This window comes from Pseudophryne corroboree, chromosome 5 (genome assembly GCF_028390025.1).
Source record: "Pseudophryne corroboree isolate aPseCor3 chromosome 5, aPseCor3.hap2, whole genome shotgun sequence".
Taxonomy (NCBI): domain Eukaryota; kingdom Metazoa; phylum Chordata; class Amphibia; order Anura; family Myobatrachidae; genus Pseudophryne; species Pseudophryne corroboree.
The window spans coordinates 143,574,577-143,598,670 of NC_086448.1; the positions used below are offsets into that span (position 1 = coordinate 143,574,577).

General features: G+C 49.7%; 1 protein-coding gene across 5 annotated transcripts in view; it reads left to right on the top strand.

Annotated features, from left to right (window-relative positions):
- Positions 1-24,094, top strand: part of LOC134927391 (ATP-binding cassette sub-family B member 5-like) — a 250,582-nt gene that overhangs the window by 83,999 nt on the left and 142,489 nt on the right. For all 5 annotated transcript variants that reach the window (XM_063921770.1, XM_063921765.1, XM_063921768.1 and 2 more), the window contains one exon: positions 20,195-20,345. In XM_063921770.1, coding sequence (XP_063777840.1) covers positions 20,195-20,345 — 151 coding nt within the window. The remainder of the gene's footprint in view (positions 1-20,194; positions 20,346-24,094) is intronic.

A 24,094-nucleotide genomic window follows, 5' to 3' on the forward strand; every position in this document is an offset into this window, starting at 1 on the left:
GGCAATGAAGGAGGTGTTACATATTTCTGATACTACAAGTACCACAAAAGAGGGTATTATGTGGGATGTGAAAAAACTACCGTAGTTTTTCCTGAATCAGATAAATTAAATGAAGTGTGTGATGATGCGTGGGTTCCCCCCGATAGAAAATATGGGCGGTATACCCTTTCCCGCCAGAAGTTAGGGCGCGTTGGGAAACACCCCTTAGGGTGGATAAGGCGCTCACACGCTTATCAGAACAAGTGGCGGTACCGTCTATAGATAGGGCCGTCCTCAAGGAGCCAGCTGACAGGAGGCTGGAAAATATCATAAAAAGTATATACACACATACTGGTGTTATACTGCGACCAGCGATCGCCTCAGCCTGGATGTGCAGAGCTGGGGTGGCTTGGTCGGATTCCCTGACTAAAAATATTGATACCCTTGACAGGGACAGTATTTTATTGACTATAGAGCATTTAAAGGATGCATTTCTATATATGCGAGATGCACAGAGGGATATTTGCACTCTGGCATCAAGAGTAAGTGCGATGTCCATATCTGCCAGAAGATGTTTATGGACACGACAGTGGTCAGGTGATGCAGATTCCAAACGGCACAAAGGTGTATTGCCGTATAAAGGAAGAGGAGTTATTTGGGGTCGGTCCATCGGACCTGGTGGCCACGGCAACTGCTGGAAAATCCACCGTTTTTACCCTAAGTCACATCTCTGCAGAAAAAGACACCGTCTTTTCAGCTTCAGTCCTTTCGTCCCTATAAGAGTCATATCTGCCCAGGGATAGAGGAAAGGGAAGAAGACTGCAGCAGGCAGCCCATTCCCAGGAACAGAAGCGTTCCACCGCTTCTGACAAGCTCTCAGCAGGACGCTGAGACCGTACAGGACCCCTGGATCCTACAAGTAGTATCCCAGGGGTACAGATTGGAATGTCGAGACGTTTCCCCTGCGCAGGCTCCTGAAGTCTGCTTTACCAAGGTCTCCCTCCGACAAGGAGGCAGTATGGGAAACAATTCACGAGCTGTATTCCCAGCAGGTGATAATTAAATTACCCCTCCTACAACAAGAAAAGGGGTATTATTCCACACTATATTGTGGTACTGAAGCCAGAAGGCTAGGTGAGACCTATTCTAAATCTAAAAAAATTTGAACACTTACAAAGGTTCAAATCAAGATGGAGTCACTCAGAGCAGTGATAACGAACCGGGAAGAAGGGGACTATATGGTGTCCCGAGACATCAGGGATGCTTACCTCCATGTCCCAAATTTGCCCTTATCACTAAGGGTACCTCAGGTTCGTGGTACAGAACTGTCACTATCAGTTTCAGACGCTGCCGTTTGGATTGTCCACGGCACCCCGGGTCTTTACCAAGGTAATGGCCGAAATGATGGTTCTTCTTCGAAGAAAAGGCGTCTTAATTATCCCTTACTTGGACGATCTCCTGATAAGGGCAAAGTCCAGGGAACAGTTGGAGGTCGGAGTAGCACTATCTCGGATACTGTTACAACAGCAGGGGTGGATTCTAAATATTCCAAATTCGCAGCTGATCCCGACAACAAGTCTCCTGTGCTTAGGGATGATTCTGGACACAGTCCAGAAAAAGGTGTTTCTCCCGGAAGAGAAAGCCAGGGAGTTATCCGAGATAGTCAGGAACCTCCTAAAATCAGTGCATCATTGCACAAGGGCCATGGTAAAAAAATGGTGACTTCCTTCGAAGCAATTCCAGTCGGCAGATTTCATGCAAGAACTTTTCAGTGGGATCTGCTGGACAAATGGTCCGGATCGCATCTTCAGATGCATCAGCGGATAACCCTATATCCAAGGACAAGGGTGTCTCTCCTGTGGTGGTTACAGAGTGCTCATCTTCTAGAGGGCCGCAGATTCGGCATTCAGTTTTGGATGTTGGTGACCACGGAGGCCAGCCCGAGAGGCTGGGGAGCAGTCACACAAGGAAAAAATTTCCAGGGAGTGTGATCAAGTCTGGAGACTTTTCTCCACATAAATATAGCTAAGGGTAAATTTATAATGCTCTACGCTTAGCAAGACCTCTGCTTCAAGGTCAGCCGGTATTGATCCAGTGGGATAAAACATCACGGCAGTCGCCCACGTAAATAGACAGGGCGGCACAAGAAGCAGGAGGGCAGTGGCAAAAACTGCAAGGACTTTTCGCTGGGCGGAAAATCATGTGATAGCACTGTCAGCAGTGTTTCATTCCGGGAATGGAAACTGGGAAGCAGACTTCCTCAGTAGGCACGACCTCCACCCGGCAGAGTGGGAACTTCATGGGGAAGTTTTCCACATGATTGTAAACCGTTGGGAATTACCAAAGGTGGACATGATGGCGTCCCGTCTGAACAAAAAACGGGACAGGTATTGCGCCAGGTTAAGAGACCCTCAGGCAATAGCTGTGGACGTTCTGGTAACACCGTGGGTGTACCAGTCGGTGTATGTGTTCCATCCTCTGCTTTTCATACCTAAGGTACTGAGAATTATAAGACGTAGAGGAGTAAGAACTATACTCATGGCTCCGGATTGGCCAAGAAGGACTTGGTACCCGGAACTTCAAGAGATGCTCACAGAGGACTTATGGCCTCTGCCGCTAAGAAGGGACTTGTTTCAGCAAGTACCATGTCTGTTCCAAGACTTACCGCAGCTGCGTTTGACGGCATGGCGGTGGAACGCCGGATCCTAAGGGAAAAGGCATTCAGGAAGAGGTCATTCCTACCCTGGTCAAAGCCAGAAAGGAGGTGACCGCACAACATTATCACCACATGTGGCGAAAATATGTTGCGTGGTGTGAGGCCAGGAAGGCCCCACGAAGAAATTTCAACTCGGTCGATTCCTGCATTTCCTGCAAACAGGGGTGTCTATGGGCCTCAAATTGGGGTCCATTAAGGTTCAAATTTCGGCCCTGTCGATTTTTCTTCCAGAAAGAATTGGCTTCAGTTCCTGAAGTCCAGAAGTTTGTCAAGGGAGTATTGCATATACAACCCCCTTTTGTGCCTCCAGTGGCACTGTGGGATCTCAACGTAGTTCTGGGATTCCTCAAAACACATTGGTTTAAAACCAGTCAAATCTGTGGATTTGAAGCATCTCACATGAAAAGTGAACATGCTCTTGGACCTGGCCTGGACCAGGCGAGTGTAAAATTGGTGGTTTTTTTCTCAAAAAAGCACATATCTGTTTGTCCATTCGGACAGGGCAGAGCTGCGGACTCGTCCCCAGTTCTCTCCCTAAGGTGGTGTCAGTGTTTCACCGGAACCAGCTTATTGTGGTGTCTTGCGCCTACTAGGGACTTGGAGGACTCCAAGTTGCTAGATGTGGTCAGGGCCCTGAAAATATAGGTTCCAGGACGGCTGGAGTCAGGAAAACTGACTTGCTGTTATCCTGTATGCACCCAACAAACTGGGTGCTCTTGCTTCTAAGCAGACTTTTGCTAGTTGGATGTGTAATACAATTCAGCTTGCACATTCTGTTGCAGGCCTGCCACAGCCAAAATATGTAAATGCCCATTCCACAAGGAAGGTGGGCTCATCTTGGGCGGCTGCCCGAGGGGTCTCGGCTTTACAACTTTGCCGAGCGGCTATTTAGTCAGGGGCAAACACGTTTGTAAAATCCTACAAATTTGATAACCTGGCTAAGGAGGACCTGGAGTTCTCTCATTCGGTGCTGCAGAGTCATCCGCACTCTCCCGCCCGTTTGGGAGCTTTGGTATAATCCCCATGGTCCTTTCAGGAACCCCAGCATCCACTAGGACGATAGAGAAAATAAGAATTTACTTACCGATAATTCTATTTCTCGGAGTCCGTAGTGGATGCTGGGCGCCCATCCCAAGTGCGGATTATCTGCAATACTTGTACATAGTTACAAAAATCGGGTTATTATTGTTGTGAGCCATCTTTCAGAGGCTCCGCTGTTATCATACTGTTAACTGGGTTCAGATCACAGGTTGTACAGTGTGATTGGTGTGGCTGGTATGAGTCTTACCCGGGATTCATAAATCCTTCCTTATTGTGTACGCTCGTCCGGGCACAGTATCCTAACTGAGGCTTGGAGGAGGGTCATAGGGGGAGGAGCCAGTGCACACCACCTGATCCTAAAGCTTTACTTTTTGTGCCCTGTCTCCTGCGGAGCCGCTATTCCCCATGGTCCTTTCAGGAACCCCAGCATCCACTACGGACTCCGAGAAATAGAATTATCGGTAAGTAAATTCTTATTTTCAGGGCCCTGACTACGTCCAGTAACTTGGAATCTTCCAAGTCCCGAGTAGCCGCAGGCACCACAATAGGTTGGTTCACATGAAAAGCTGAAACCACCTTAGGAAGGTATTGGGAACGAGTCCTCAATTCCGCCATATCCATATGAAAAATCAGATAAGGGCTTTTACAAGACAAAGCCGCCAATTCTGATACACGCCTGGCCGACGCCAAGGCCAACAGCATGACCACTTTCCACGTGAGGTATTTTAGCTCCACGGTTTTAAGTGGCTCAAACCAATGTGACTTTAGGAAATCCAACACCGCGTTGAGATCCCACGGTGCCACTGGAGGCACAAAAGTGGGCTGAATATGCAGCACTCCTTTAACAAAAGTCTGAACTTCAGGCAGTGAAGCCAGTTCTTTTTGGAAGAAAATCGACAGAGCCGAGATCTGGACCTTAATGGAACCCAATTTTAGGCCCACAGACACTCCTGACTGTAGGAAGTGCAGAAATCGACCGAGCTGAAACTCCTCCGTTGGGGCCTTCCTGGCCTCACACCAAGCAACATATTTTCGCCATATGCAGTGATAATATCTTACGGTCACATCTTTCCTAGCTTTAATCAGCGTAGGAATGACTTCCTCCGGAATGCCCTTTTCTTTTAGGATCCGGTGTTCAACCGCCATGCCGTCAAACGCAGCCGCGGTAAGTCTTGGAACAGACAGGGCCCCTGCTGCAGCAGGTCCTGTCTGAGCGGCAGAGGCCATGGGTCCTCTGAGATAATTTCTTGAAGTTCTGGGTACCAAGCTCTTCTTGGCCAATCCGGAACCACAAGTATAGTTCTTACTCCTCTCCTTATTATTCTCAGTACCTTGGGTATGAGAGGCAGAGGAGGGAACACATAAACCGACTGGTACACCCACGGTGTCACTAGAGCGTCCACAGCTATCGCCTGAGGGTCCCTTGACCTGGCGCAATATCTTTTTAGCTTTTTGTTGAGGCGGGACGCCATCATGTCCACCTGTGGCCTTTCCCAACGGTGTACAATCATTTGGAAGACTTCTGGATGAAGTCCCCACTCTCCCGGGTGGAGGTCGTGCCTGCTGAGGAAGTCTGCTTCCCAGTTGTCCACTCCCGGAATGAACACTGCTGACAGTGCTAACACATGATTTTCCGCCCATCGGAGAATCCTTGTGGCTTCTGCCATCGCCATCCTGCTTCTTGTGCCGCCCTGACGGTTTACATGGGCGACCGCCGTGATGTTGTCTGACTGGATTAGCACCGGCTGGTGTTGAAGCAGGGGTCTTGCCTGACTTAGGGCATTGTAAATGGCCCTTAGTTCCAGAATATTTATGTGTAGGGAAGTCTCCTGACTCATCCATAGTCCTTGGATGTTTCTTCCCTGTGTGACTGCCCCCCAACCTCGAAGGCTGGCATCCGTGGTCACCAGGACCCAGTCCTGTATGCCGAATCTGCGGCCCTCTAGAAGATGAGCACTCTGCAGCCACCACAATAGCGACACCCTGGTCCTTGGAGACAGGGTTATCAGCCGATGCATCTGAAGATGCGATCCGGACCACTTGTCCAACAGATCCCACTGAAAGATCCTTGCATGGAACCTTCCAAATGGAATTGCTTCGTAAGAAGCTACCATCTTTCCCAGGACTCGCGTGCAGTGGTGCACTGACACCTATTTTGGTTTTAGGAGGTCTCTGACTAGAGATGACAATTCCTTGGCCTTCTCCTCCGGGAGAAACACCTTTTTCTCTGACGTCCTAAGTGGATGCTGGGGACTCCGTAAGGACCATGGGGAATAGCGGCTCCGCAGGAGACAGGGCACAAAAGTAAAAGCTTTAGGATCAGGTGGTGTGCACTGGCTCCTCCCCCTATGACCCTCCTCCAAGCCTCAGTTAGGTTTTTGTGCCCGGCCGAGAAGGGTGCAATCTAGGTGGCTCTCCTAAAGAGCTGCTTAGAGTAAAAGTTTTGTTAGGTTTTTTATTTTCAGTGAGTCCTGCTGGCAACAGGCTCACTGCAACGAGGGACTTAGGGGAGAAGAAGTGAACTCACCTGCGTGCAGGATGGATTGGCTTCTTAGGCTACTGGACACTAGCTCCAGAGGGACGATCACAGGTACAGCCTGGATGGGTCACCGGAGCCGCGCCGCCGACCCCCTTGCAGATGCTGAAGAGAGAAGAGGTCCAGAAATCGGCGGCTGAAGACTTCCCAGTCTTCTTAAGTAGCGCACAGCACGGCAGCTGTGCGCCACTGCTCTCAGCACACTTCACACCAACGGTCACTGAGGGTGCAGGGCGCTGGGGGGGGCGCCCTGGGCAGCAATGAAAGTACCTATGCTGGCTAAAAATACATCACATATAGCCTCTGGGGCTATATGGATGTATTTAACCCCTGCCAGGTTGTCAGAAAAACGGGAGAAGAAGCCCGCCGAAAAGGGGGCGGGGCCTATTCTCCTCAGCACACAGCGCCATTTTCCTACACAGCTCCGCTGCTAGGAAGGCTCCCAGGCTCTCCCCTGCACTGCACTACAGAAACAGGGTTAAAACAGAGAGGGGGGGCATTTTGTGTGGCGATATTATAATATATTAAGATGCTATAAGGGAAAACACTTATATAAGGTTGTCCCTGTATAATTATAGCGTTTTGGTGTGTGCTGGCAAACTCTCCCTCTGTCTCCCCAAAGGGCTAGTGGGGTCCTGTCCTCTATCAGAGCATTCCCTGTGTGTGTGCTGTGTGTCGGTACGTGTGTGTCGACATGTATGAGGACGATGTTGGTGAGGAGGCGGAGCAATTGCCTGTAATGGTGATGTCACTCTCTAGGGAGTCGACACCGGAATGGATGGCTTATTTAGGGAATTACGTGATAATGTCAACACGCTGCAAGGTCGGTTGACGACATGAGACGGCCGGCAAACCAATTAGTACCTGTCCAGGCGTCTCAAACACCGTCAGGGGCTTTAAAACGCCCATTACCTCAGTCGGTCGACACAGACACAGACACTGACTCCAGTGTCGACGGTGAAGAAACAAACGTATTTTCCATTAGGGCCACACGTTACATGTTAAGGGCAATGAAGGAGGTGTTACATATTTCTGATACTACAAGTACCACAAAAAAGGGTATTATGTGGGGTGTGAAAAAACTACCTGTAGTTTTTCCTGAATCAGATAAATTAAATGAAGTGTGTGATGATGCGTGGGTTTCCCCCGATAGAAAATTATTGGCGTTATACCCTTTCCCGCTCACACGCTTATCAAAACAAGTGGCGTTACCGTCTCCAGATACGGCCGCCCTCAAGGAGCCAGCTGATAGGAGGCTGGAAAATATCCTAAAAAGTATATACACACATACTGGTGTTATGCTGCGACCAGCGATCGCCTCAGCCTGGATGTGCAGCGCTGGGGTGGCTTGGTCGGATTCCCTGACTGAAAATATTGATACCCTTGACAGGGACAGTATTTTATTGACTATAGAGCATTTAAAAGATGCATTTCTATATATGCGAGATGCACAGAGGGATATTTGCACTCTGGCATCAAGAGTAAGTGCGATGTCCATGTCTGCCAGAAGATGTTTATGGACACGACAGTGGTCAGGTGATGCAGATTCCAAACGGCACATGGAAGTATTGCCGTATAAAGGGGAGGAGTTATTTAGGGTCGGTCCATCGGACCTGGTGGCCACGGCAACAGCTGGAAAATCCACCTTTTTTACCCCAAGTCACATCTCAGCAGAAAAAGACACCGTCTTTTCAGCCTCAGTCCTTTCGTCCCCATAAGGGCAAGCGGGCAAAAGGCCAGTCATATCTGCCCAGGGGTAGAGGAAAGGGAAGAAGACTGCAGCAGGCAGCTCCTTCCCAGGAACAGAAGCCCTCCACCGCTTCTGCCAAGTCCTCAGCATGACGCTGGGGCCGTACAAGCGGACTCAGGTGCGGTGGGGGGTCGTCTCAAGAGTTTCAGCGCGCAGTGGGCTCACGCGCAAGTGGACCCCTGGATCCTACAAGTAGTATCCCAGGGGTACAGATTGGAAGTTCGAGACGTCTCCCCCTCGCAGGTTCCTGAAGTCTGCTTTACCAACGTCTCCCTCTGACAGGGAGGCAGTATTGGAAACAATTCACAAGCTGTATTCCCAGCAGGTGATAATCAAAGTACCCCTCCTACAACAAGGAAAGGGGTATTATTCCACACTATTTGTGGTACTGAAGCCAGACGGCTCGGTGAGACCTATTCTAAATCTGAAATCTTTGAACACTTACATACAAAGGTTCAAATCAAGATGGAGTCACTCAGAGCAGTGATAGCGAACCAGGAAGAAGGGGACTATATGGTGTCCCTGGACATCAAGGATGCTTACCTCCATGTCCCAATTTGCCCTTCTCACCAAGGGTACCTCAGGTTCGTGGTACAGAACTGTCACTATCAGTTTCAGACGCTGCCGTTTGGATTGTCCACGGCACCCCGGGTCTTTACCAAGGTAATGGCCGAAATGATGATTCTTCTTCAAAGAAAAGGCGTCTTAATTATCCCTTACTTGGACGATCTCCTGATAAGGGCAAGGTCCAGAGAACAGTTGGAGGTCGGAGTAGCACTATCTCAAGTAGTTCTACGACAGCACGGGTGGATTCTAAATATTCCAAAATCGCAGCTGATTCCGACGACACGTCTGCTGTTCCTAGGGATGATTCTGGACACAGTCCAGAAAAAGGTGTTTCTCCCGGAGGAGAAAGCCAGGGAGTTATCCGAGCTAGTTAGGAACCTCCTAGAACCAGGCCAAGTGTCAGTGCATCAATGCACAAGAGTCCTGGGAAAAATGGTGGCTTCTTACGAAGCGATTCCATTCGGCAGATTTCACGCAAGAATTTTTCAGTGGGATCTGCTGGACGAATGGTCCGGATCGCATCTTCAGATGCATCAGCGGATAATCCTGTCTCCAAGGACAAGGGTGTCTCTTCTGTGGTGGCTGCAGAGTGCTCATCTACTAGAGGGCAGCAGATTCGGCATTCAGGACTGGGTCCTGGTGACCACGGATGCCAGCCTGAGAGGCTGGGGAGCAGTCACACAGGGAAGAAATTTCCAAGGAGTGTGGTCAAGTCTGGAGACTTCTCTCCACATAAATATACTGGAGCTAAGGGCAATTTACAATGCTCTGAGCCTAGGAAGACCTCTGCTTCAAAGTCAACCGGTGCTGATCCAGTCGGACAACATCACGGCAGTCGCCCACGTAAACAGACAGGGCGGCACAAGAAGCAGGAGGGCAATGGCAGCAAGGATTCTTCGCTGGGCGAAAAATCATGTAATAACACTGTCAGCGGTGTTCATTCCGGGAGTGGACAACTGGGAAGCAGACTTCCTCAGCAGGCACGACCTCCACCCGGGAGAGTGGGGACTTCATCTGGAAGTCTTCCACATGATTGTGAACCGTTGGGAAAGACCAAAGGTGGACATGATGGCGTCCCGTCTGAACAAAAAACTGGACAGGTATTGCGCCAGGTCAAGAGACCCTCAGGCAATAGCAGAGACGCTCTGGTAACACCGTGGGTGTACCAGTCGGTGTATGTGTTCCCTCCTCTGCCTCTCATACCCAAGGTACTGAGAATTATAAGACGGAGAGGAGTAAGAACTATACTCGTGGCTCCGGATTGGCCAAGAAGGACTTGGTACCCGGAACTTCAAGAGATACTAAGAAGGGACTTGCTTCAGCAAGGATCATGTCTGTTCCAAGTCTTACCGCGGCTGCGTTTGACGGCATGGCGGTTGAACGCCGGATCCTAAGGGAAAAAGGCATTCCGGAAGAGGTCATCCCTACCCTGGTCAGAGCCAGGAAGGAGGTGACCGCACAACATTATCACCACATTTGGCGAAAATATGTTGCATGGTGTGAGGCCAGGAAGGCCCCACGGAGGAATTTCAACTCGGTCGATTCCTGCATTTCCTGCAAACAGGAGTGCCTATGGGCCTCAAATTGGGGTCCATTAAGGTTCAAATTTCGGCCCTGTCGATTTTCTTCCAGAAAGAATTGGCTTCAGTTCCTGAAGTCCAGAAGTTTGTCAGGGGAGTACTGCATATACAACCCCCTTTTCTGCCTCCAGTGGCACTGTGGGATCTCAACGTAGTTCTGGGATTCCTCAAATCACATTGGTTTAAACCGCTCAAATCTGTGGATTTGAAATATCTCACATGGAAAGTGACCATGCTGTTGGCCCTGGCCTCGGCCAGGCGAGTGTCAGAATTGGCGGCTTTGTCTCACAAAAGCCCATATCTGATTGTCCATTCGGACAGGGCAGAGCTGCGGACTCGTCCCCAGTTTCTCCCTAAGGTGGTGTCAGCGTTTCACCTGAACCAGCTTATTGTGGTACCTGCGGCTACTAGGGACTTGGAGGACTCCAAGTTGCTAGATGTTGTCAGGGCCCTGAAAATATATGTTTCCAGGACGGCTGGAGTCAGGAAAACTGACTTGCTGTTATCCTGTATGCACCCAACAAACTGGGTGCTCTTGCTTCTAAGCAGACGATTGTTAGTTGGATGTGTAGTACAATTCAGCTTGCACATTCTGTGGCAGGCCTGCCACAGCCAAAATATGTAAATGCCCATTCCACAAGGAAGGTGGGCTCATCTTGGGTGGCTGCCCGAGGGGTTTCGGCTTTACAACTTTGCCGAGCTGCTACTTGGTCAGGGGCAAACACGTTTGCAAAATTCTACAAATTTGATACCCTGGCTGAGGAGGACCTGGAGTTCTCTCATTCGGTGCTGCAGAGTCATCCGCACTCTCCCGCCCGTTTGGGAGCTTTGGTATAATCCCCATGGTCCTTACGGAGTCCCCAGCATCCACTTAGGACGTCAGAGAAAATAAGAATTTACTTACCGATAATTCTATTTCTCGTAGTCCGTAGTGGATGCTGGGCGCCCATCCCAAGTGCGGATTGTCTGCAATACTTGTACATAGTTATTGTTAACTAAAACGGGTTATTATTGTTGTGAGCCATCTTTTCAGAGGCTCCGCTGTTATCATGCTGTTAACTGGGTTCAGATCACAGGTTGTACAGTGTGATTGGTGTGGCTGGTATGAGTCTTACCCGGGATTCAAAATCCTTCCTTATTGTGTACGCTCGTCCGGGCACAGTATCCTAACTGAGGCTTGGAGGAGGGTCATAGGGGGAGGAGCCAGTGCACACCACCTGATCCTAAAGCTTTTACTTTTGTGCCCAGTCTCCTGCGGAGCCGCTATTCCCCATGGTCCTTACGGAGTCCCCAGCATCCACTACGGACTACGAGAAATAGAATTATCGGTAAGTAAATTCTTATTTTCTGTTCTGTGTCCAGAACCATCCCCAGGAACAGTAGACGCGTTGTAGGAACCAGCTGCGACTTTGGAATATTCAGGATCCAGCCGTGCTGTTGTAGCACTTCCAGAGCTAGTGCTACTCCGATCAACAACTGTTCCCTGGACCTCGCCTTTATAAGGAGATCGTCCAAGTACGGGATAATTATAACTCCCTTTTTTCAAAGGAGTATCATCATTTCGGCCATTACCTTGGTAAATACCCTCGGTGCCGTGGACAGACCAAACGGCAACGTCTGGAATTGGTAATTACAGTCCTGTACCACAAATCTGAGGTACTCCTGGTGAGGAGGGTAAATGGGGACATGCAGGTAAGCATCCTTGATGTCCAGTGATACCATGTAATCCCCTTCGTCCAGGCTTGCAATAACCGCCCTGAGCGATTCCATCTTGAACTTGAACCTTCTTATATAAGTGTTCAAGGATTTCAAATTTAAAATGGGTCTCACCAAACCATCCGGTTTCGGTACCACAAACATTGTGGAATAGTAACCCCGTCCCTGTTGAAGGAGGGGTATTTTGGTTATCACCTGCTGGGAGTACAGCTTGTGAATCGCCTCCAGCACCGCCTCCCTGTCTGGGGGAGTAGTTGGCAAGGCTGATTTGAGGAAACGGCGAGGGGGAGACGTCTCGAATTCCAGCTTGTACCCCTGAGATACCACTTGTAGAATCCAGGGATCCACCCGTGAGCGAACCCACTGGTCGCTGAAGTTCCGGAGACGGGCCCCCACCGCACCTGGCTCCACCTGTGGAGCCCCAGCGTCATGCGGTGGACTTAGAGGAAGCGGGAGAGGACTTTTGTTCCTGGGAACTTGCTGTTTGGTGCAGCTTTTTCCCCCTACCTCTGCCTCTGGGCAGAAAGGACGCGCCTTTAACCCGCTTGCCTTTCTGGGGCCGAAACGACTGTACCTGATAATATGGTGCTTTCTTTGGCTGTGAGGGAACATGGGGTAAAAATGTCGACTTCCCAGCCGTCGCTGTGGAAACGAGGTCCGAGAGACCATCCCCAAACAATTCCTCACCCTTGTAAGGCAAAACCTCCATGTGCCTTTTAGAATCCGCATCACCTGTCCACTGCCGAGTCCATAATACTCTCCTGGCAGAAATGGACATTGCATTTATTCTAGATGCCAGTTGGCAAATATCCCTCTGTGCATCTCTCATGTATAAGACTACGTCTTTAATGTGCTCTACAGTTAGCAATATAGTGTCCCTGTCAAGGGTATCAATGTTATCAGACAGGGAATCTGACCACGCAGCTGCAGCACTGCACATCCATGCTGAAGCAATAGCCGGTCTCAGTATAATACCTGAGTGTGTATATACAGACTTCAGGATAGCCTCCTGCTTTCTATCCACAGGCTCCTTTAGGGCGGCCGTATCCAGAGACGGTAGTGCCACCTTCTTTGACAAGCGTGTATGCGCTTTATCCACCCTAGGGGATGTCTCCCAACGTATCCTATCCTCTGGCGGGAAAGGGTACGCCCTTAGTAACTTTTTGGAAATTACCAGTTTCTTATCGGGGGAAACCCACGCTTCATCACACACTTCATTTAACTCTTCAGAAGGGGGAAAAACCACAGGTTGCTTTTTCTCCCCAAACATAATACCCTTTTTTGTGGTACCAGGGTTAATGTCAGAAATGTGCAACACATTTTTCATTGCCGTAATCATGTAACGGATGGCCCTATTGGAATGTACACTAGTCTCATCGTCGTCGACACTGGAGTCAGTATCCGTGTCGACATCTGTGTCTGCCATCTGAGGTAGCGGGCGTTTTTGAGCCCCTGATGGCTTTTGAGACGCCTGGGCAGGCACGGACTGAGAAGCCAGCTGTCCCACATCTGCTATGTCATCAAACCTCTTATGAAAGGAGTTGACACTGTCACGTAATTCCTTCCACATATCCATCCACACAGGTGTCGACCCCGCAGGGGGTGACATCACATTTATCGGCACCTGCTCTGCCTCCACATAAGCCTCCTCATCAAACATGTCGACACAGCCGTACCGACACTCCGCACACACACAGGGAATGCTCTGACTGAGGACAGGACCCCACAAAGTCCTTTGGGGAGACAGAGAGAGAGTATGCCAGCACACACCACAGCGCTATAAATCACAGGGATGTACACTATAATGAGTGATTTTACCCTATAGCAGCTATATATATAGTATTTGCGCCTAAATTTAGTGCCCCCCCTCTCTTTTTTACCCTATTGAGCCTGGAAACTGCAGGGGAGAGCCTGGGGAGCGTCCTTCCAGCGGAGCTGTGAGAGGAAATGGCGCCAGTGTGCTGAGGGAGATAGCCCCGCTCCCTTCACGGCGGACTTCTCCCGCTTTTTTTTATGGATATATGGCAGGGGATTCTACACATATATAGTCTTAATGAATATATTATATGTATTTTTTTGCCAATGTAAGGTAATCTTATTGCAGCCCAGGGCGCCCCCCCCCAGCGCACTGCACCCATCAGTGACCGGAGTGTGAGGTGTGCATGGGGAGCAATGGCGCACAGCTGCAGTGCTGTACGCTACCTTAATGAAGACCGGAGTCTTCTGCCGCCGATTTCCTGGACGTTCTTTTTGCTTCTGGCTCTGCAAGGGGGACGGCGGCGCGGCTCCGGGACCGGACGACCGAGGCTGGGCCTGTGTTCGATCCCTCTGGAGCTAATGGTGTCCAGTAGCCTAGAAGCCCAAGCTAGCTGCAAGCAGGTAGGTTCGCTTCTCTCCCCTAAGTCCCTCGTTGCAGTGAGTCTGTTGCCAGCAGATCTCGCTGAAAATAAAAAACCTAAATATACTTTCTTTTCTAGAAGCTCAGGAGAGCCCCTAGTGTGCATCCAGCTCGAGCCGGGCACAGATTCTAACTGAGGTCTGGAGGAGGGGCATAGAGGGAGGAGCCAGTGCACACCAGGTAGTCCTAATTCTTTCTTAGAGTGCCCAGTCTCCTTCGGAGCCCGCTATTCCCCATGGTCCTTACGGAGTTCCCAGCATCCACTAGGACGTCAGAGAAATGAATATGTTATAATGTTATAAAACGCTATTTCACAACCGTAGATGTACCCGGAAAACAATCGTCCTCTGCTGATGGTTTATTATTGGCCAAGGATCTTGTTAGAGTATTAGCTGAATTCATTGTCCGTGATACAAATAAAATTAAAGTTGCAGGAGATACTTGTAGTATAAATGAAGGGTATCCAAATAAATGCTTAATAACACAGTAGTCTTCAACCTCAGACGAAACCACCATAACACAGGTGCAGAGAAATGCGTAAGTACTTTGCCTTATTCAGAAATTTGTATCCGGACATCTCACTGTATTCCTCTAATACAGAGCTGGCCAAACCGGTCCTCGAGATCTACCAACAGTTCATGTTTTCTAGGCCTCCTGGAGATCTGTAGAATTGTCAGTTAGGAATGAATGCAGCACATCTTAATTAGTAATGACTACATCTGTGCACCAGCTAGGTGGTCTGGAAAATGTGAACTGTTGGTAGATCTCGAGGACTGGTTTGGCCAGCTCTGCTCTAATACAACATGTCAGCTCCTGGTCAACCCTAGCCTCGCGGACAATCGAGGTACAATACGACAGTGGCGGACCAGAGCAGAAAGCGGTGAGCGGTATTCCATCCACTGCTATACAGAGCTTTCAAATAGTGTGCAACAGATACAGGCAGCAACAACCGTATAAAGGACAGTGGTGATCTCCCTCTGCCCCTCTACGTGCAGCTCCAGCTAAATGGATACATATCCAGGAGGTGAGTTCAGCGTTATGTATATTGCATAGAGCTAAAAAAACGCTGTCCCTCCATCAGAACTTACAACTGACACAGAGGAATATAGGAGAGTTGGGAAGAATACTGTGTTATTAAGCATTTATTTGGATACCCTTCATTTATACAAGTATGTCCTGCAAATTTAATTTTATTTGTATGACGGACAGTGAATTGAGCTAATACTCTAACGAGATCCTCGGCCAATAATAAACCATCAGTAGAGGATGATTGTTTTCCAGATACAACTACGGTTGTAAAATAGTTTTTTTTATAACATATTCATTTTTTATTGTATATGCATGTAATGTGTATGTAATTGATATTGTGCTATTTTTCGTATATTTTTTAAAATAAACCACATTTTCTATATAGATTCCAGAAGCGCTCCCTTGATATTCTATATCATCTGTTTTTACCTCTAGTAATTTTTGTCACTACAGTGGTGACATTTGGGAGCTGCTTATACCCCTTTTACACTCGCAGCCTCGGGTCATTCCCGGGAATGTGTCCCGGTATATTTGCCGGGACACATTCCCGGGAATGATCCTTTTACATTAGCGGCCCGACCCGGCATATTGCCAGGTCGGTGACATCACCGCTGACTCTACCGGAGGCGGTGCTTGGAGATAATCTTCTCCAAGCACCGCCTCCTCCTATGCAGAGAACGGGTGCCGGGTCGCCTTGACCCGGTATACCCGTTCACACTGCACAGCTTCCCGGGACGGTCCCGGATTCAACCCAGGTCGATACCTGGGTTGAAATCCCGGGATGCTCGGCCCGGGAAATTGTCCCTGTACCCATTCACACTGACAAAAATCCCGGGATGATGCGCGTTCACGTGCAAAATCCCGGGATAAAATTGTCAGTGTAAAAGGGGTATTAGTAGCACTTTTAGTTCTATTGAGAGACCAAACAGAATTGGTGGTTATATAAGCGCCAGGGATTGTTTGCTTGCGGATTGGTGGAACAGACTGGGTGTAGGGGACCGTCTGAGTGCCTCTGTGTAGGGCAGTGGCGTGCGGTGAGGTCAGTGGCTGGTGAGGCACTGTAGCCATAATGTCCGTCGAGTCCCACCAATGACTCCTACCACTGCCGAACCAATGTCCGCTACTGCCGTTGCCCCCGCCAATGGCCTACAAAATCGCCGCCATCAACCGCCCAGCCTTCATCTGCTAATCCACATCTCAGTCCGATTCCGCTGCCAATTCCTGCTGCCTGCCTGCTCATCAAACTTGTAAAGAGCAGGCGGCTAATACAGATGGAGCCACATTCATCCAGTGTGGCTCCATCACAGGCGCGCACTCCCGGTGTGACTAGGCGATCCGTCCGCCTAACCCTGCCGGGAGTGCACAGAGACGATCTCCCATTCTAGTGAATGGGGCGCATCTGTCACAGACACGGCGATAGGCACGCCCAGGCACAGACAGTGCCACGATCAGCGTGGCTCCATCTGTATATTGTAATTTTTTTTTACATTTACTGGAAACAGAGAGGAGGAATATGGGGAGATGGGAGAAAGAGCAGGGGGTAGGATGGGAGTAGTCATGGTGGAGAGCAGGGGACAAGCTGAGAGTTGTAGCAGTGAGGAGCGGGGGGACAGACTGGGAGTAGTAATGGTGGAGAGCAGAGGGCAGGCTGGGAATAGTAGTGGGGACAGGATGGGAGTAATAGTAGTTCAGAATAGGGGGGCAGGCAGTGAGTAATAGTATTGCAGAGGGGTTTAGTATGATTCACCGATTGACGGGTTGCCGGCGGTCAGAATACCGACAGCGGCATCCCGACCGTCAGAATGCCGACAGCCATTTGTAAAGTACCCTAACCGTCCCCTGCCCCCTACCCTAACCCTCCCTTGTGGGTGCCTAAACCTAACCCTTCCCGCTTGGTGCCTAACCCTAACCTTCTCTTCTACGTGCCTATACCTAACCCTCCATCCCTGGTACCTTCCCGGCCCTGCACCCTAATCCTAACCCCCCTTCTCATGCCTAAACCTGACCCAGCATGTCCTGCTGGAAGGACATTCGGGAATCCGACTGTTGGTATTCTGACACCGGTATCCCGAGCAGCGTCGGTATTTAGACGCCGGGCTTTTGTCATCCTTCAGGATTCTGTTGTCAGTATATCAAACGCCGGGATCCCATCCCTTAGGAACTTAACTGCATCCTGTGTAGAGGAGGGGCAGGCTGGAAGTAATAAAAAGGTGGCAGGATGGGAGTAGTGGTGTGAAGTGGGCAGGATGGGTGTGGAAGGGACCCGTTGAGCATAAGTTAAAATAAAATGAATAAGAACCTCACCTCTTTACAGCAGGCTCACACAGGATGTACACTGGGATAGACTGAGTGGAAGAGATGGGTCCTGCTTCTCAGGCAGCTCACACCCATCTTTTCCCTGCACGGTCCAGTGGGTTGTGGGGAGGGGCGCACCTCAGCTCTTCAGTGCCTCCAACAGTGTCCGCCTCACTACTGGTGCCGGCCAATGCAGACATTCCGCTGAGCGCGGTTTGCAGGCCTGCATATGAAGCGACAAAAGGAGAGGTAATGCCGCGGCTGTATACTTCAGTGCGGGGGGGGGGGGGGGCACTATCGGCGTCATTGGTGTAAGCTTGTGGCAGAAGAGGAGATGCCACAGCTACAAACTCCAGCAGGGGAGAGGGGAAGGGGATCGGTGGGGGGGGGGGGGGGGGTGCGGTGCGCGCTCACGGTAGCTGGCCCCAGGAAGGGAAGTGGTTTGGTGATGGGCAGCTAGGCGGACCCTCCCCACTGTCCAATCAGATCAACCTAGGTGACAGGAGCGTGCTTTCATATGGGCTGAAAGGACGCCCCTGTAATAGAGGCACTTCCAGTAAGTGCCACATACTAGGCTTTTTTTAATGGGCTTTTACTGCCCGTTGTTTCGCCCCGGCCCCTGTTTCCAGCCCTTTCACACTGACAGCAGGAGGCACCGACAGCGGTGTCTCCTAAACATATTTAAAACTTTGTAGACGTCATAGAAATGATTAAAATAATATAAAGACTAAAGAAAATACGTATTGCACAGAACATGTCATAAGTATCTTCTTAGTATTATTTCAATCATTGCTGACAGGGGAGGCACTGCCTCCCCTGACTGCATGTCCCTGGTGTTGGGGACATGCTTTGTGTATGTATGCATTGGGGGAACAGACTGTGTGTGTAGGGGACAGGCTTTGTGTATGTATGTATTGGGGGAACACACTATGTGTGTAGGGGACAGGCTGTGTTTATGTTTGCATTGGGGGAACAGACTGTGTGTGTAGGGGACAGGCTGTGTGTGTGTGTGTTTGTAGGGGACAGGCTGTGTGTGTGTGTGTGTGTGTGTGTGTGTGTGTGTGTGTGTGTGTGTGTGTGTGTAGGGGACAGGCTGCCGTAATGTGTAAAAGGGCACTCTACCTGGCGTAATGTGTAAAAGGAAGCATTAGCTGCTGTAATGTGTAAAAGGGGCTCTTCCTTCTGTAATGTGTAAAAGGGGGTCTACCTGCTGTAATGTGTAAAAGGGGACTCTACCTTCCGTGATGTGTAAAAGGGGGCTCTACCTGCCGTAATGTGTAAAAGGAGGCTCTACCTTCCGTAATGTATAAAAGGGCACTCTACCTGCTGTAATTTGTAAAAGGAGGCTCTAACCTGGCGTAACGTGTGACAGGGGCTCCTCTACCTAGCGTAATGTCTAAAAGGAGTTCTACCCGGTGAAATGTGTGTAAGTGGCGCTACTGTGTGGCGTAATTTGAATAATGAAGACTACTGTACAGCGTAATATGAATTGGTATTATTTTGTGGCCACACCCCTTCCTCATGAAGCCATGCATTATTTTGCCGTGCACACTAGCCCTATTTTAAATATGAAGGGGGATTGGGGGGCGCCAATGCTGTTTCTTGCACGCAGCTCTAACATGTCTAGGTATGGCACTGCATTCAGGTTTGGGTAATTTGCACCGATTGATGGTATTTTGCACATGTTCAGGACCCGTTCAGTAAAGCAAAAAAAGCAAGCAACTGGACATAACCATGGCCCTCATTCAGAGTTGTTCGCTCGCTAGCTGCTTTTAGCAGCATTGCAAACGCTAGGCCGCCGCCCTCTGGGAATGTATCTTAGCTTAGCAGAATAGCGAACGAAAGATTAGCAAAATTGCTACTAAATAATTCCTTGCAGTTTCTGAGTAGCTCCAGACCTACTCCTAGATTGCGATCAGCTCGGTCCGTTTAGTTCCTGGTTTGACGTCACAAGCACGCCCTGCGTTCAGCCAGCCACTCCCCCGTTTCTCCAGCCACTCCTGCGTTTTTACCTGGCACGCCTGCATTTTTTAGCACACTCCCTGAAAACGCCATGTTGCCGCCCAGAAACTCCCACTTCCTGTCAATCACACTACGATCACTCTAGCATTGAAAAAACGTCGCTCGAGCCTGTGTAAATTTACTAAGTTTTGTGTTAAATAACTAAGCGCATGCGCGCTGCGTACCATGCGCATTTTCTATCTAATCACTCCGTTGCGAAAAACGGCAACGAGCGAACAACTCGGAATGACCACCTATGTGCACTGCAGGGGGGGCGGGCAGATGTAACTTGTGCAGAGAGATTTAGATTTGGTTGGGGATTTATTCAAATGGAAATCTATATTGCAGTGTAAAAATAAAGCTAACATTTACATACATGCAAAAGCAGTATTTACCTGCACAGAAAAAGTATAAATGTATTTGCTCCCCTTGTATTATGACATGGTTTGTTCCAGACACAAAGTTACAGTACTTGCTTTTTTTTTGTTTTACTTACAAACATGAATCATGCCTATTGCTCTGTGTAAAGTGGCACTTGCTATATTCACTGTGAGTTACTAATTTTCTCTTCTTTTGTTGCTGATAGTTTCGATTTGCAGATGGGCTGGATATATTCTATATGATTATTGGATTCCTTGGAGCAGTGGTGAATGGTGTCTGCGACCCTATAGTGCTCATTGTGTTCGGAAACATGGCTGACAGCATAGTGTGTTATAACTCATCCCTCCAAAATACATGTAAGATCATATCACATTTTATTAATTACAGATTTCCTGCATTTTTTGTAACCATAAAATGAGTAGTTTGTGAACATACAGTTGTGCTCATAAGTTTACATACCCTAGCACACAGGTTCTCAAACTCGGTCCTCAGGACCCCACACGGTGCATGTTTTGCAGGTCTCTTCACAGAATCACACGTGATATAATTAGCTCCACCTGTGGGCCTTTTAAATGTGTCAGTGAGTAATTAATACACCTCTGCACCTGCTGGGTTACCTGCAAAACATGCACTGTGTGGGGTCCTGAGGACCGAGTTTGAGAACCACTGCCCTAGCAGAATTTATGATTTTCTGGCCATTTGTCAGAGAATATGAATGATAACTCACAAACTTTTCTTTCACTCATGGTTAGTGGTTGGGTGAAGCCATTTATTGTCAAACAACTGTGTTTACTCTTTTTAAATCATAATGACAACAGAGAGAGTTAGATCTGGCACGGCCGAAGGCCGTCACTGCACTACGATCACCTCTGCCTAATTGTAAGGCAGAGGCGGACACTGGGCGCGCGGGGGGGGGGGGGGGGGGGGGGGCGGAACGGCAAAGCTTGGCCGCCATTTCGTGGGCGCGGTCCGGCCAATGCAGGCATGGCCGGACCGTGCGGGGGGCGGGCCGCAGCGGCTGCGTGCCGGGGAGCGACGAGTAGCTCCCGGCCAGCACGCTAAAGTTGCGCTGGCCGGGAGCTACTCCTAAAGTGCAAAAGCATTGCCGCTGTGCGATGCTTTTGCACTTCTGCGGGGGGGCGGCACTGACATGCGGGGCGGGATAGCCCTGTGCTGGGCTTCCCCCCGCATGTGTCACAACTGAGGGCCTGAGCTGACGGGAGGCAGCCTCAGTTGTAGGGACTGTCACAACTGAGGGCCTGAGCTGACGGGAGGCAGCCTCAGTTGTTGGGGCTGAGGTGTAATGGAACCTGGCAGGTTGTATCAGACCCCTAGACATGTAGAAGAATTGCCCGAAGGCGTGACCACGACAACCAGGAATAAAAGTCAATGATGTTTCTCTATCGTCCTAAGTGGATGCTGGGGTTCCTGAAAGGACCATGGGGAATAGCGGCTCCGCAGGAGACAGGGCACAAAAGTAAAGCTTTTACAGGTCAGGTGGTGTGTACTGGCTCCTCCCCCTATGACCCTCCTCCAGACTCCAGTTAGATTTTTGTGCCCGGCCGAGAAGGGTGCAATTCTAGGTGGCTCTCATAAAGAGCTGCTTAGAGAGTTTAGCTTAGGTTTTTTATTTTACAGTGATTCCTGCTGGCAACAGGATCACTGCAACGAGGGACAGAGGGGAGAAGAAGTGAACTCACCTGCGTGCAGGATGGATTGGCTTCTTGGCTACTGGACATGAAGCTCCAGAGGGACGATCACAGGTACAGCCTGGATGGTCACCGGAGCCACGCCGCCGGCCCCCTCACAGATGCTGAAGCAAGAAGAGGTCCAGAATCGGCGGCTGAAGACTCCTGCAGTCTTCTTAAGGTAGCGCACAGCACTGCAGCTGTGCGCCATTTTCCTCTCAGCACACTTCACACGGCAGTCACTGAGGGTGCAGGGCGCTGGGGGGGGGGCGCCCTGGGAGGCAAATGTAAACCTTTAAAAAGGCTAAAAATACCTCACATATAGCCCCAGAGGCTATATGGAGATATTTACCCCTGCCTAAATGTACTAAATAGCGGGAGACGAGCCCGCCGGAAAAGGGGCGGGGCCTATCTCCTCAGCACACGGCGCCATTTTCTGTCACAGCTCCGCTGGTCAGGAAGGCTCCCAGGTCTCTCCCCTGCACTGCACTACAGAAACAGGGTATAACAGAGAGGGGGGGCAAAATAAATGGCAATATATTAATATAAAAGCAGCTATAAGGGAGCACTTAATCATAAGGCTATCCCTGTCATATATAGCGCTTTTTGGTGTGTGCTGGCAGACTCTCCCTCTGTCTCCCCAAAGGGCTAGTGGGTCCTGTCTTCGTATAGAGCATTCCCTGTGTGTCTGCTGTGTGTCGGTACGTGTGTGTCGACATGTATGAGGACGTTATTGGTGTGGAGGCGGAGCAATTGCCAAATATGAGGATGTCACCTTCTAGGGGGTCGACACCAGAATGGATGCCTTATTTGTGGAATTACGGGATAGCGTCAACTCGCTTAAGCAGTCGTTTGCCGACATGAGGCGGCCGGACACTCACTTAGTGCCTGTCCAGGCGCCTCAAACACCGTCAGGGGCTGTAAAACGCCCCTTGCCTCAGTCGGTCGACACAGACCCAGACACAGGCACTGATTCCGGTAGTGAAGGTGACGAATCAACCGTATTTTCCAAAAGGGCCACACGTTATATGATTTTGGCAATAAAGGAGATGTTACATTTAGCTGATACTACAGGTACCACTAAACAGGGTATTATGTGGGGTGTGAAAAAACTACCAGTAGTTTTTACCGAATCAGAAGAATTAAATGACGTGTGTGATGAAGCGTGGGGTGCCCCGATAAAAAACTGCTAATTTCAAAGAAGTTATTGGCTTTATACCCTTTCCCGCCGGAGGTTAGGGAGCGCTGGGAAACACCTCCTAGGGTGGACAAAGCGCTAACACGCTTATCAAAACAAGTGGCGTTACCCTCTCCTGAGACGGCCGCACTTAAAGATCCATCAGATAGGAGGATGGAAAATATCCAAAAAGGTATATACACACATGCAGGTGTTATACTACGACCAGCTATTGCGACTGCCTGGATGTGCAGTGCTGGGGTAGTTTGGTCAGAGTCCCTGATCGAAAATATTGATACCCTGGACAGGGACAATATTTTACTGTCGTTAGAACAAATAAAGGATGCATTTCTTTATATGCGTGATGCACAGAGAGATATCTGCACACTGGCATCACGGGTAAGTGCTATGTCCATTTCGGCCAGAAGAGCTTTATGGACACGACAGTGGACAGGCGATGCGTAGAGGAGTTATTTGGGGTCGGTCTATCGGATTTGGTGGCCACGGCTACGGCCGGGAAATCCACCTTTCTACCTCAAGTCACTCCCCAACAGAAAAAGGCACCGACCTTTCAACCGCAGCCTTTTCGTTCCTTTAAAAATAAGAGAGCAAAGGGCTATTCATATCTGCCACGAGGCAGAGGACGAGGGAAGAGACAGCAACAGGCAGCTCCTTCCCAGGAACAGAAGCCCTCCCCGGCTTCTACAAAAGCCTCAGCATGACGCTGGGGCTTCGCAAGCGGACTCGGGGGCGGTAGGCGGTCGTCTCAAGAATTACAGCGCGCAGTGGGCTCACTCGCAGGTAAATCCCTGGATCCTGCAGATAATATCTCAGGGGTACAGGTTGAAATTAGAGACAGAGCCACCTCGCCGTTTCCTGAAGTCTGCTTTACCAACGTCCCCCTCAGAAAGGGAGACGGTTTTGGAAGCCATTCACAAGCTGTATTCTCAGCAGGTGATAGTCAAGGTACCTCTTCTACAACAAGGGAAGGGGTATTATTCCACTCTTTTTGTGGTACCGAAGCCGGATGGCTCGGTAAGGCCTATTCTAAATCTGAAGTCCTTGAACCTGTACATAAAGAAGTTCAAGTTCAAGATGGAGTCACTCAGAGCAGTGATAAGCGAACCTGGAAGAAGGGGACTTTATGGTATCCTTGGACATCAAGGATGCGTATCTCCACGTTCCAATTACCCCTCACACCAGGGGTACCTCAGGTTCGTTGTACAAAACTGTCACTATC